The sequence below is a fragment of the Eutrema salsugineum genome, unplaced genomic scaffold (assembly GCF_000478725.1).
Source record: "Eutrema salsugineum unplaced genomic scaffold, Eutsalg1_0 scaffold_1, whole genome shotgun sequence".
In the NCBI taxonomy this organism is placed as follows: Eukaryota; Viridiplantae; Streptophyta; class Magnoliopsida; order Brassicales; family Brassicaceae; genus Eutrema; species Eutrema salsugineum.
In genome coordinates, this window is record NW_006256909.1 from 12,094,245 (window position 1) to 12,109,698 (window position 15,454).

General features: G+C 32.8%; 2 protein-coding genes and 1 pseudogene across 2 annotated transcripts; all 3 read right to left on the reverse strand.

Moving 5' to 3' along the window:
* Window positions 1–1,611: 1,611 nt before the first annotated feature.
* LOC18028719 (BAHD acyltransferase BIA1) lies at window positions 1,612–3,049 on the reverse strand. The gene has a single exon (XM_006414480.2). It carries the CDS (start codon window positions 3,047–3,049, stop codon window positions 1,700–1,702), a length of 1,350 nt encoding a protein of 449 aa, XP_006414543.1. The 3' UTR covers window positions 1,612–1,699.
* A 2,167-nt stretch (window positions 3,050–5,216) lies between these two features.
* LOC112081967 lies at window positions 5,217–6,785 on the reverse strand (annotated as a pseudogene).
* A 1,975-nt stretch (window positions 6,786–8,760) lies between these two features.
* On the reverse strand, window positions 8,761–11,848 carry LOC18028720 (cytochrome P450 708A2). Its single transcript, XM_006414481.2, has 9 exons — window positions 11,580–11,848; window positions 10,912–11,230; window positions 10,673–10,822; window positions 10,335–10,583; window positions 10,162–10,251; window positions 10,003–10,081; window positions 9,348–9,451; window positions 9,125–9,252; window positions 8,761–9,015 (listed from the first exon to the last, which is right to left on the reverse strand). Exons 1-9 carry the CDS (start codon window positions 11,792–11,794, stop codon window positions 8,913–8,915), a joined length of 1,437 nt encoding a protein of 478 aa, XP_006414544.1. The 5' UTR covers window positions 11,795–11,848; the 3' UTR covers window positions 8,761–8,912.
* Between the last annotated feature and the right edge of the window lie 3,606 nt (window positions 11,849–15,454).

A 15,454-nucleotide genomic window follows, 5' to 3' on the forward strand; every position in this document is an offset into this window, starting at 1 on the left:
AAGCAATAATCTTAGAACAGTATTCGGTAGAGATTCTTCAAATTCTATCAAACTAATTAAATAAGTTGAAATCTCTTAGAAACATATATTTAAACTGCCAACTGTTTTGCTTCCACCGTCTATTTAACAACACTTATTTAGTTTTACTGTCTATCCCTATGGTTATGGATCATCAAGGTAACTTTCTCTCACTTTCAACTCTAATTTTCAATGCACCTACACGTATGTTAGGTGAAACTACTGTATGTATGAGTGAGGACATTGAAGAAGAAGTTATGGGAGTACTAGAGGGAAACGTTTTCGCATTATTGGAACAAAGGAAGTCCCTTTATGAAAACGCATCCTCACAATGGAGTCAAGGAGGATGACAAATCAAACCAACTAAAACCAACGGAATGGTCTGTGGTGGCCGCCTTTAACAAGAAAAAAAAAAGAAAAGAGAGAGGCTGTGGTGGCCGTGGCCAAATCAACTAGTAGTTTATAATAAGTTGACTTTTCAAGTAGATAGAGTTGTGCCTAGACTCTGATAAGAATAAAAGATACGGGTTCCTTGTAATAAATTCACCCATATCGTACGTAAATGCATGCATTCAATGTGTTTTTTTTTTCTTTTTCATTTGCCTCAAATTGAATACAATATGATGGGGGTTGCGTCTTCCCTTTATTAGCAAAATATATAAGCATCGAGGTGTGAACCGCAAGTGGCAGAATCTAGTGACGTACTCAGGTTTAAAAGATTGAAATAATCATTCCAATTACCACTCCAATATACCATAATTATATTTAGGAGTCGATTCAGACAAGATAAACGCTGACGAATTTATAAGTTTAGAAACTAACTAAAACAGAATTTAATGGAAGAAAAATGTAAGTTAATAAAAAAAAGCAAAAATAGCTCAAGAAAATGTGGAAATGCCGCATAAATCTCATATATTCTTCATTTAATATATTAAAGATAATTCACTAGAAGCTAGTATATGATACTCTCTCCGTTTTATAATAGTTAATTTTCAGTTTTTTGACAGATTAACAAACCATTAATGTTTAGTTCTAAATATATTATTTTCTCTTATTTAAACAACTTTTTATTATTAGAAACCAATCATAATTCATCAATCTCAACTAATATTTATTAAAGTAACATGCATTAACTATAATTTATTAATTTAAAGAATAAACATACATTAATTAAATGTAGAAAATCAATTATTGTGAAACATAAACAAAACTTCAGAAAATCAACTAATATTTGTTTGTTACGATATCAATCACAGAACTTCATGACTTCATGTTTGTTTAAACTATATAAAGAATATATATCTTCAGCAAATTAATTTATAGTGAATCTCCTCCAATATAGGAGCCCCATTCAAATGTTTCCTAATCATGTGTCCAAAACCGGTAGTGCAAACATGTTTAGAAAAAAAATACATACAACTTTAAAGGATAACTACAAAAAACCTGTAAATCATTAAAGCGTTAGTGGTGGTAATTGGAATGGAAGAACTTGACAAACACAAATTAATTGTAACAAAAATATAGAGTACAAACAAGATCAAGATCAGAAATACATTAGATAACATGAAAATTGAAATGATTGTTTTTCTTATTCAAATCACAGCGAAACGCAAAGGCCAAACAGTGATTAAAACAAAGCATAGTGCAATCTTAGACCAAACATTGAGACATGGTCACTTGTTCATATCAGGACTGGAGGGTTTAAGACGGCATAAGTAAGCAAGTCTTGGTCACGATCAAACACGAGCATGTCTTGTTTTGGTAAGCCTACCCAAGCTTCGACATCTTCACCATCCTTTGAATCCATTAACACCACATACACTATGTTGTCAGCGATGGTATGCGAAGCGGATCCTATCCATACTGGAGTACCCCATCCAAAGTCAACCTTGTAGAAAGGCTTTTTGCACCAGCTAGACATTGTGTATAAGTCTATTTCCGGTTTTAATTCTGCCATAAAATTTCCCATCACACTCAACAAGTTCTGACCAAGTGTGGTAGTGGTGATGGTACTAGCAGTATTGTAGCCTTGGAGATTCTCTTCGATCATCTCATTGACCCCTTCTTTGGCCTTTCTAAACTTGGCAACGATTTCACCAATCTTCATCTCGCTCTCTGAGCCTTCCTTAAGAAAGAAAGCCGATTGTAGGTTACCGATGGCATTGCGGGACAAAACATTAGAGGGAATCCTAAGCCGCAAGTCCATGGCTTGAGTCATCATCGTTGACTTTGGAGTGGCTGAGTTAGAGCGTGAGGCATTTCTTGCACATCTCCAAATAAGTGATGCAATGGCTTCCACACGTGTAGGTACCGGGACACTTTCGCTGGCGGCCTTGCGTTTGAGCTCAGCGATCTTAGCGGATTTGAAGACGAATCTATTGGTTACACACTTTCCTCTTAGCTCGAAAAGCTCATCCATTGAAGGAGCCTTGAAAGAGCTATGGGGAGGAGGGTAAATGGTAGCTCCCGCAAACTGAGGAGTTGTTAGTGCGACGTCATAAGAATCACCTTTCGCTCTATCTGCCCAGCCCCTAACAAAGGTTAATAATGACGCAGCGTCGCATATTTGGTGAGATGTGGCTACGGTGACCGCAGCTCCTGACCCTGACCCGAAGAAAGTGACCATAACATTCAACAACGGCCACGTTCCTGCGGATTCGCCTGATGTGATTGGTGGGAGGAATACTCCAAGAGAGTCGGTATTATCGAGGTTGTTCTTGAGGAAATTGGAGAGGGGGAGATCCGTGCGTGCTTCTATGAACACAGCTCCTTCGTCGTTGCAGTTGATCGAGATGCCATCGATTCGTCCCGCGAGAGGATAGAAACTTGACAGAGTCTCTGACAGAGAGCTCTTCAGCCTTTTGGAAATGATCACCGACGACTCTCCAGCGAGGGCTTTGTAGAAGAAGATTGTTGAAACGTACACTGCTGGACAGGAGAGGTCGAAAAGGGAGAGTGGAAGGCGATCTTGAGGTGCGGGTGAAGCAGGTTTGATTATTTCTCTCCTCACAGCCTCTAGCTTCAGCTCCATTATTTTCCTTTGATACCTGAAAGTGAACAAAAAAAAAAAAAGAAGAGAAAACTAGAACTGTAGAAGACTTTCATCTGCCTTGGATGTCGTATTTTATTTATATATCTTTTTATTTATTTATTAATAAACGATGGAGAGGACGAAAGTTGAAACTATCTCTTATAACGTATAATCTTATTTCTCATGATCATGATATTATAACGTAAATATGCTTTCCTATTAATTGTTGATTTATCATTTTGGAAAGCGTTGAGATAAAGTGTGCATTTTTAACTTTTCTTTCTTGTAATATTTGTTATAATAATAGATATAATTTATTATTAAAATTAATATAAATTAAAATTTTAAATATATGCAAAAGAACAAGGATGCTGATAAAGGGAGAGGTAAGAGAAATGAAGATAGTTCATATATTGAAATGTGTTTACGCTAACTATTTAGATGGTTCCACAAGTTTTACCCACGTTTTCTTTTCATCGCCATAATGTGTGACTTTGAAAACATACCTACATTTATTGACTTTTATAACTACTAGGTTAATACCCGCACTTAACATGCAGATTTTTTTCATCAACTATTTCAAACTCATATATTTTGTATTTTATCATTATTTATTATGTGTTAGTATATTATTATAAATCAATCAATTTAAAATGTAATATCACTAAAAATCAAGATTTTATAACATAAATTCGTGTTTAATATTTACATAAATGTTATTTAAAAATTAATTAATAGATTTTTCTTATTTTTGAGTAGTTTAAAATTTAATATTAAAATTTATTAATTAATTTTCCTTTTTAAAACTGTAATTTTAAATAGGTTTTTTCTTCAACTATTTCAAATTTATATATTTTGTATTTTTTTAAGTATGATCATCATTTGTTATTTGTTAGTATATTCTTATAAATCAATTAATTTAAAATATAATATTATTAAAAACAAAAAGTTATTAAAAATATTAATTTTTAATTAATTATAACATAAATTTTTGTTTAATATTTACATAAATGTTATTTTAGAATCAATTAATAAAAAAACTTTTCATTTTCTTTGAGTGGTTTAACACTTCATATTAAAATTTATTAATTAATTTTCTTTAAAAACTATAATTTTAAATTAAAAAATGACACATGTCATTCCTATATCAATTCTCAAATGCTGATGTGTCACTTATATGGAGAAAGTTGAACAACTTTTATATATAAGATACTAGGGGTTTTCCCCGAGCTACGCCCAGGTTCTTTTATATATTGATTTTGTATTTAGAGAATGTGTTCATATTTTCAAAATTGATATCATTATATAAAGTTTAAATTTAAAAATGTATTTGTTTGATGTAATGGAAACAAAGTCGGGTTTGCAAAGGTGACAAAGACCATTATTTAGAAAAAATTGCTAAACTCATACTTAAGTAACTTATTTCTGTTATCTATTTTTGTTCGATCTTGATTGCCTTCCCTAGCTAGATCTTATGTCCACAGGTTGAAAATAATAAATAAGATGGTCAATATTCTGTTTATAATTTTTATACTCATCCTCATCAATTTCCTACAATATTATAAAACAATTGGCTTGGCGTCATGGTCTGTAAAAAACATTACCATATATTTCATCTTAACACTATATATCGCAATGTTTTCCAAGATTTGTTAAGAACAAAGAAACTTAGCTCTATATGATATTTCTGTAGTTGTGTAATTTTTGTAATAGTTAGTTATAAAAAATATAACCAATCACCAAAGAAACTGCAGTAAAAATAAATAGTCAAAACCATTAAAGACATTTCAAATTTGCATTGGAATATGAAAACACCTTATATTATGAAACAAATAAAAAACGCTAAAACACCCTATATATAGGAACAGAAGGAGTATTTTTTCCAATTTTACTAATTTAATCAAGTCATTAGTTTTTTTTAGTTCAATTTGCAGACATGATGAGTTAGACCATAAAACACAAACTAATCAGCTTATATAAACGGGCTAATTCACAGAATTGTCATTGTCTACCAACTTTACTTTTAAATTTGAAATTTTCATTAATAGGTTCAGTTAGGAAGAGCTTGTTCTTGTTCTTACAGTCGAAGCTCGATGATTAAGAAATTGTAAGAACAAACAGTGAACCAAACGATATATTTTTCCAACAGAAAAAGAGCACACGATTTTGTATGGGAGAGGGTTGATAAATTCACAATTTGCTGATATTGACATAATGTCAGATTTCTTTTCTAACCATTAATATCAGACTGTGTGAGAGATCTCATCCTATAGAAGAAGACTCTTAATAGTTTGAAATGTTTGTTTTAACATAAGTTGAATCCTACAGGAGGAACTGGAAGTTGGTTCCCTCCGAAGTGAAAGTCCAGATGAGAACCATCATGATCACGTGGAGGTTGGTGTTGTGTCTTCTCATCTACCTCTTCAACCCAGTATGTCTCCAATATCTTCATAGCCTTCTCGTAGATCTCATTGTTGTCGATGCTCTGTAGTTTCTCAATCTTTTCTAGCCCTTCCGCATCTTCAGCAAATTGGGAATAGTTCAAGTGTCCTGTGATCTTCTGATTCTTCTCTGACTCTCCACCCTTCAAAATTTTGTCCAATCCATCCAATCACATAAAGGTTTTATGCAACTCTGCTCCACCAAGTATCTGAATCACACTAAGAGGAGATAGTGAATTGAATTGATCATTAAGCCAGAAAGAGAGAAGAGGAAAGGGACGTACTTGATTTGATCATGAGAACCACCTGAGATGGAATTCGATATTCCCATAAAGCTTTTTTCTTTATGTCAAATTTTGAGTTTTGAGTCAGGTGGACCAATACTGGAATCAAGTTTGCATCAATAAGTGGCTGTTATCATTAGGGGATAGAAAGACAGATTGAAAACAATTAGTTATACCAACAGGCGGATGGTCATATACAGAAGGGTAAGTTTGTTTATGGTGTGCATCATAAATAAACAAAAACTCATGCATGTAATAAGCAACAAAAAGTGGGCACCTGAATTTGTATTTCAGTGCCTGCACTGATATTTGAAAGCACCCAGCAAGCTTCCCTCTCTATGGTTTTAATTTTTTCTATAGTTTTGAGTGAGCAGGTTGGCAGCAATGGGTAAAGCACCATAATTGATCACACTCTGAAGAATAAGATCAAAGAGGTTTATTCAGAACCCAAGGGTAAATGTAGTAAAGTATATGACGTTTGCCATATATAAAACGTTGAAGGCACTGCATCCTATCTAATATCGGTGTAGTGGAATTATAATCCAAGAGGCCATATAACAAAAATAAGTTTATGATAGTCCTATCGTTTTGAAAAAAATATGATAGATCATTCGAAGAAGTATTGAAGACGATTGACATAAATGGAATATGAATTACATACTTGGGTCTGCTGAGTATTTCCAGTAACTATATTACCAATGGTAGAAAGTGCAGGAGTAAGCAGACATGGAGCAAAATGCCTGCAAAAAAAAAAAAGTGTCAGTAGTTCATTATCCAAAAATGTAACAAAGGGGTTAAATATTCAATGCGTAATTGACAAAGATGGGCAGAAGTCAGAGAAAAAAAAACGTCAACAATTTAGAACTTAAGAATAGCTCTTATTTACTTGGATATAAAAATAATCTGAATTCTACGACTTCTCAGCATAACTGGAAAAGCACTAAGCAGAACCTAGATAATTCACAAAATATTATTCTTTGTATGGGCAACAGTCACATACCATGTATACATGTTGTAGAATATGTATGCAATTATCTATGTAGCTAACTTAATCATGACCTAGGACTTACGGAGACACCTCTAAACTCGAGGTAATATATAATATACAACTAATTAAAGAGAGTGGTCAATGAGCATGTTTCGGATTCTATCTAGGAGTTGCAATAAGGCAGATTGATAAAGCCATATCCTTACAAATTTGGTTTGACAATGTAAAACCTAGAAGATCATGGGGTTCACTAAGCTTGATATCAAATATGGTCTGGTCCATTGATTAACTTGCAGAGATAGCGCTATATGTTTTGTTCTACCTTAAAGTAATCTGATGTGTGATACACATTTCTTTGCTAGAAATCAAACTGCAATCTGAGCATATATGTGAGGTAAGGAATGAACATCAAACTAATATAGAGGATGATCTAAATGAAATAACATGCATCATTATCTTCTCATTCTACAACAAAAAACTCAACGTAAAACATTCATCTTTGCATCAGTTCTACAATATGGACAGACAGACAGTTATACGGATCATCAACTATATCAAATCGCAGTAAAAGTAATACACAATATGAGCCATTACTTTTGGCTATTAGATGACAGACAAACCTTTGATCCAACCAAAGGAAAGAAGATGATCGAACCGGTGAGCTTCCGTCTTAGGCATCAAATACTTCCTCCATCAAATACTTCCTCAAGCTGGTGAGGTGAGTGTTCATAAACAAAAACATATTATGTAATTTGCCATTAAAGAATCGATAGATCTCCTGAGGCTAAAGCAACTTATCATAAATAGAACTTTAAGGAGTAGGAAAATGTCATCGCAAACCTTGAAATTCGGTGGGGTGTATACTTCTTCTGCCGGAGCGTCTAAAAGAATGGTGTAGCCACGTTCCAACCTCGATCAACAAAAAAATTTAACAAAAAATTAGCGCGAAATGATCCACTTCTGAAACTTTCAATCCACAGATCTTGGGCTTGAACTCCAGAAAATGAAGCGCGAGTTTTATCTAACAAAATTATGAAATTATGAATTGGAGAAGCATTATGACTTATGAGATAGGAATAAGACGTACTATGAGATCGAGGTAACCCGAAAGTCTTTGATCATGGAGAGAGGGCGTCAGTTTAGACTTCGTAAGAGTGAGTCTATATACACAGAGAGCAGAGTGGTGGTTGGGATTTGAAACGCCGGAACTGCGAGGAAGAAGAATCGATTCAGGTTTCTAGGATTTTCTAAAACCTTACACTACGGTGGTGAATGTGGTAAAAGGATGGTGAGAACTTTTTTTTTGGGCTATTCGCTACGTTTTCTGGGTTTGTATTGGGCTTCTATCTTTTTGACTTTCTCTATTGGTGTGCTTGTTTGGGTGGAAAACAACTCTATGGACTCGTTATCTTATTAAAATATTAAGTTGGGCTGGACTATGTTTTAATGAGGTGGCAAATTTAGACGTTTTTATTGGCTGAATATTTTTTTGATTAAATTTGCTGACGTGGATAACTTAGAAAGCCAGGAAATCAATCCCTTTTATATAAAGGAGATTATATTTTCTAACGTTCTCTAGATAGGATGTGTTGATTTTTTTTTTTTTTTAGAAAATACATAGACATTAAAGACAGCAAAAAGCATAAACAAAGTCCTATAAAAAAGGAGACGTCTTCTACTTTAGAAAATACACAAGTTTAATCAATTTTGATTTGCAAATCGGTTTAAAGTTTAATGTGGCCAGGTTTTAGATCCTGGGTAATCAGTAATTATAAACACGTTTAGGGAATATTCTCTGTTTCATATGTTTAGTTACAGATGTGAAATTAGTTTAAATCAGAGGATTTTAGATGTTTGAAGGTTAATAGTATTATGTTTTTTTTTTTGGAACACTTGATATTATTATGTTGGGAGGTGTGTTTTGCGATAAGCTCAATAATTTGAGCTTCTCGAGTGGATGGATTTAGCGCATGCAACTATAAGATCAAACAATTTTATTTAACGTTTAAATTTTACAACATAGTATATTACTAAACATTTTTAAAAATAGCATACAGGCTATCAAAATAAAAACGAAGTACAGGCAATGCCAGGTTATTAGTACAAGAAGCATCAATTATTAAACAGGAAACATAAGGCGAGACCCAAATTTATTGATGACTACTTGTATCCTTGGAGATGTGGACCTTGCAGCCAGCCGGGAACATAAGCATATACCTCCGAAGCACTCTTGTTTTTGGGTCCAACGACCACCTGACAGAAAAAAAAAAAAAAAAAAACAGAAAATTAACTCTAGTAAACTCTCAAAACAATTCATATCCTCACCTAGTCTAGTGAACCCTTTGCATTTAAATTAATTAACCTGAATCTGGACAAATGATGGAGAAAAGTTGCGATTATGAGCTTGGCAAACTCAGACCCTACGCAAAGTGTCCCACCAGCACCAAACGGCATGTAGTCCCTAGATACCGTGCTGTGGATATCTTTTCCCTGAAGATATTATCCATACAAAGAAATGGTTATACTTTAATCTTAGTTTTAAAGTTTTGTGTGTTACAACACGCATAAGGAACAGGAGAAATCACCTTCCACCTCCATGGATTAAAGGTGAGCGGATCCCCGTACTTTTCTTCATCGAAATGAACTTGAGGAATTCCAAAAAACAGCCACCCAGCAGGTAATGTATAACCTGTCCAAAGTGAGTCGCTCATGAGCCAACTCTATATGTTTGCGAGCAGGAACGGATCGAGAATATTATTTTACCGGATCCACTAATATAACATGGGTGCACATATAAAAATTAGCTAAGAAAATACACTAATTTTAAAAGTCTTATGGGTGCACATGCACCCCCTCTTTGTACATGAGCTTCGCCCCTATTTGCGTGTATTGGTGTGACTTGTGAGGGTTCTATGGTGAACCAAATGTATAAGGAACAGAACAGATCTAAACTGGAAAAATGGAGGTTAGAACTAGCCCCACCATATAAGGCTAAACTTGTGGCAGGCCGGGTCAGCCTGCCAAATCCAGCATTTCCTTAGCTTTTGGTGATTACTAGCGGCCTAGGGGGCCGGTGACTCTCGGGTCTGATTTAAATTCTAAGAATAGGACCTAACTAAGGTTGGGCAAATCAGGATAAAACTCAATACGGGTTGGGTCAAATTTCCCTGTCAGAACATCTCTTACAATAATAGCTGCAACCTCGTATGCATGCATGCAATGATGGAAAGATTAGCTAACCTCCAATTAGAACGTCTTGAGCTGGTATTCTATGCACTGTAGGTTGTGTACTAGTAAATCGAAGCGACTCTTTTATAACCTGAAAACATGATGAAATTTAACTTGTGTTTTGTATTTAACGTGTATTCTGAAATATTTTTAATCAACTCGAAACCTCACCATGTGAGTGAATGTCATGGATTTGTATTCTTCCCATGTTAGTCCAGCCTCCTTATCAACCCGGTTTTGAACAATGGTCTCGTGCTCTCTCTGCAATGCCTTTCCATGGTTAATATTACGTTTGTATGTCCGCAAAATTAAGTAAACAAGAAATATCAATAAGAAACAAATACCTGTAGTTCTTCCATAACATTGGGGTTGTCTGCTACAAGCTTCACAATCGCTGCTAAAACTCCGGGAGTTGTCTCTTGGGAGAGTATGAAGAAAGTGAATATCAAATTGACCGCTCTGTCTACGTCCAAAGCCGCTCCATCTTTCTCCATCTCGTCAAATATAATATCCAAGAAATCGCCGAGTCCTTCTTTTGAGGCCTTCTTCTTCTCAATCACGGCTTTTAGAAGTCTTGCAGCCTTCCTCCGTGCCTATCAAAAATCATATGTGTTTAATATGTTAGATGAGTTATTGCAATCATATAACATGCGATTTTAGAAGAGAGTAGATGAATTCTCACTTTCACGAATCGATAAACAGTTGTCCCGGGAATATTGTAAGAAAACTGAAACCAACTGGTTCGGAAAGCACTCCAACATAGTCCGAGTTCTTTTACGGCCTCAGATTCCATTTCACCCATTACTTTCTTTGCAATAAGTTCACCAACCATCTTGAAATTAATAATATACGAAAACAAAATTAGTTAGAATTACCCTGGTCCAACAAAAATGGTGGTTCAAATTTTATGTCTTATAATACCTTAATTGCTGCTTCTCTAATATCGAAAGAGCCGCTTAGTGCTCCCTCCTCGACATGGTTTTGAGACAAAAAGTCAATGTCCTGGATCAATCTGGTTTTTAAGCTCTCGGGACCAACGAATCGAGAAGTCAGGTTTCGAACATATTTATGAATCTCTTTACTCTGGAGGAACACATTGTTTTCTCCAAATATCCGTCTTAAGCTGTCTGTGGCACCCAATTGAGAACTCGCCTTTGCCATCTCCATATTCACGTCGGGATCAGTGGATATTATAACTTTGGCCCCAAATAGACTTGTTCGAAACACTTTCGAACCATATCTGATTCAAACATTTTTTCAAAGAACATGAATAGACTCGTACCAAACGTCTTTCAAAATTTAACAAAACAATTCATACCATAGTTTAATAATGAAAAGAGATAAGCGATGAAAAGAAAAATACATATTCTAAGACTATTTGTCTTGTAGCTTTATGTCACGTTCATACGAAAATTATGAGTTTAATACACATTGCAATTATATATATATATATACTATAAGGATGCATGCATAATATAGAAATCATAGATGAAAGAGTATCTTTATTCTTATTCAGGCAAATGTTCATCTAGTATGCATGTATAATTGGAAAAAAAAAAAAAAAAAAGCAAGCTCAGAGGATAAGTAACCTGGATATTCTCTTTTCCAGGTACGGAGAAACCACTAGACTGAAATCGGAAGGCGTCATAAATTCGAAAGTTTCTCCAATGATGGGAAACCCCATGGACCCTGGAGGAAGTTTGCCTTTACATTTTGGATTCCACCACTGGTAAATCCAGTGGCAAAGTTTCACTACTACGAATGAGATTATAACAGACAATAATGACCCATAATACTGTAACATCCTTTCTTTCTTATTGTTTAAAGATTAGGATTTCGAGTTGTATAATTCTTATAGTAGTGCCTCTTATTTATACTTGAGTCTACGGTTCATTAGTGGAATATAAAATGAAGTTTTATATCATTTCTTCTTTTTTGATATTTGCGGAAACATAATTTTACAAGAAGATTGGGTTGAGCTTCTTCAAATCCCGCCAAACTAATAATATATATACCCATCATTCAATCACGTTAATGTACAATTGCCGAAATATATATATATATATATATATATATATATATATATAGTTGACTCTAAATTAAAAATTTGCTAAAATTCCTACATCGAAACTGAGATAGGACATAGACGAAATGATTAACATATAATATATACATGTAATATATTAGAATTTTTCAATTGATTATGAATTAGAATTACAACAAACTTAATATGATATCAAATTTTGAATATATATTAGTTCAACCCAAATCATAATTTTATTTATGTAGAAGTTTAAACAGTATCTTTCAATTTTATTGATTAGCCAGTACATATAAAGGTATAACTTGACTAGCAAGTTTTTTACATATTTGATGTTAAACAATTTATCTATCTTATTATATAAACAGTTCAAACACGTGACATATAACTTACAAGATTATGATATGTGTCGTTGTTAATTAAGATTACGACATGTATCAATATACTAATAAAAACTTTCTATTTTAATTATTTATTTTAAATAAAAAATATGTATTTTATTTAAATAGAAATTACTAGGAAAAGTAAAGTAAGTAAAAAATATAAATTATTTATGTTAATATGGATCAATTTTAATTTTTTTAATTGTAAATTAGAAAATCTAGTTATATAGGTTATAAATATGTAGACTATTAATTTAGAAATTCATTGAGCTTAATCTAGTTTATGGATAAAAAATATAAAAAATATTGATTTTCCTTTCAACTGAATCTTGTAATCTCTGAGATATATATCTTAACATTCTCCCACAAACTCATACGTGAGAAGCGTATAAGATTGAACTCAAAATCAAAGTATCAGCCTTACACCTGACCATTGGGTGATATACCTCACTTTATGGTCATCGATTCGGAAAATACATCAAAATTGTAGTTGTGTATTTTCATTGTCACGTCGTTATAGTCGAATATGTGTATTAAAACGTAGAATTTCAGTTTAACAGTATTTGTTGCATCAGCCATAGATTGATATGAAACTGTTAAACTTTTGTAATAGATTATAGATATTACAAATTTTATTTTTGATCTCCTTCATCATATGATAAGTTGCCCACTCTTAAAAACAGGTGTGAGACGAACAGATTCCTTCCACACTACCCATATACGACCCAGCCTATTAAACTCATAGTTTGTCAAGGCTGACCTGAAAAACTGTATTTAAAACCCTTTCGCATGCTCAGTTTAACAGTTCTAATTTTAGTTTAACAGTTACTCCGCTTCATACACATATTCGACTATGACGACGTGACAATTTCAGTTTAACAGTTCTAATTTTATTTTTGTATAAATATTCTTTTTGTCTAAATTTTGTAATAGATTATATATATATATGTATGAACAATATATAATAAATCCGAAAAGAATATTTTTGTATAAATATTCTTTTCGTCTATATACGCCTTCTTGGCTAATGAAATAAATCATCTTCAGCAAACTTTTGACAAATCCGAAATTGGTCTTGCTTGTTTGATCCGATATTGATTATATAGATAAATTTTATTGTGATGAATGGTTCAAAGAATAACTTTAAGTGATATGTGATCATCCATTTATTGCAAATTTATTTTAAGTTGAAATATCATAAACTTAGCAATTGAAACACGCAATAGTATATTATACGTTTATTTTATCTGCATTTTGTATATAATGACCCGTACGTAGTATGTATTAAAGAGCTGATGACAAATGATAGACCCGTGAACCACGTTATTTACAATACCATCGCTATTTCTTTTTTGATCGTCGACCTTTATTGACCTCTTTTATCAACGTCTATTGCGTCACTATAATATCAAATACTTTTTCTTGTACTATAAGTTTTCGCCATAAATTAATTCCTAGATCTGCCCTGCTTAGCGTACCATCACAAAATAACAAGTTGAATTTAGTTTAGTGTCTGTATTATATAAAATATACCAACTCTACAGTTGAACGCCATATGGCAGTATGGCACTATTAATTTTTTAATTAAAGCAAAAATTAAAAAATTAATAGCAATTATATTCTACCTCTTAATCTTCCGGATTGATTTCTCCCAGTGTCTTCATTATTACCATTTATCATTGTATTATTTGTAATTCTCTTAGTTCTCAGTATTCAAATTAGATATTAAACCATAGATGAATGAAAAAAATATATATATAATGATAGAATTAAAAAAAAACTAATAATACAAAATTACTGCGATATATATACTCAACACTTATCATTTTGTTTTGTTTTTGTTTTTGTAAAACACTCTCGAAGATGGAATAAACAGCTCACTTTACTTTATATTTTTTGTCCAAATTTCTTTTTGATCCATTTTGTTAGCTCCGAACAATATGTTTTCTGTGAATTGTTCAAAATTCCATTAAAATCCAGTTATTAAAGAGAAATCAATAATTTTCAATAATTTCTATTCACAAACTTTGACGATTAATTCTAGCTATAACAATTTTAACAGTTATCACACAATGCACACATATATATATATATATATATATATCGTGTACATCAAAAATGTCTAACTATGATTTGATTCCGCTTCGGGCGATTATGCCCAGCTTTACGTTTTCGTGCCGTCTTAAGAATCAAAATTTTTTTTTTTGGTCAACAGATGGGAATCAATTATAATGTCAATAAACTGATTTGATTCCGAAAATCATGCATCATCATTATTATTAAGTGATCGTGACAGAAGAAAATAATTTATTCAGTGATCCATTTTTTCAATAATAACACAGCGCAGATCGTTTCCACTTCCGTCACTGATTAGCATATTAATGTATTGCCTCTGGTTCGGATTATTTTATAATTCTGCACAATACAATTGAATGACCACGTTGTGTATAAGCGAAGTGTTTTGATTCCGAAAATCATGTGTTTGATCACTATTACGTGCTCTTGACCAAAAAAATATAAAACGAAAAAGTCAGTCAACTAAAGAAAAAGGATTTTTAAACTTGAAAGTTTGAAATTTTAAATCGGTTAATATACATATCTGTAACGTTATGCACACGCTAGTATATATACGCATATCAATATATATCGTTATCGAGGAGAAGATCCAAAAGTGTTTTTTTACTAAGGGCATATATAATATATTTAATGGTTGTCAAAATATATATTCATAGTTATATAAAATTTTATATTATTAACTGTAAACTGTGTAGTTTTCCCAAGTGTCGTTCCTCGATTGGTAAAGAAAGCTTTAGGCAAAGCTTAAAAGTCACAAAATCAAATGACGCTTGGTACAGAATAAATATTATATACGGTGATTTTGAGTTTAGAGAGATTATGGGCTTTGATCCAAAATTTTTTAATAATACAAAAAAAAATTAAAAGATTGTAATGGAATAGTTCTTTTTTAGTGAAAGATTCGGCTCTATGGATCTAAGCCAAAAATTAAATCTCTTGGAAAATGGAATTATCACATTAGCTC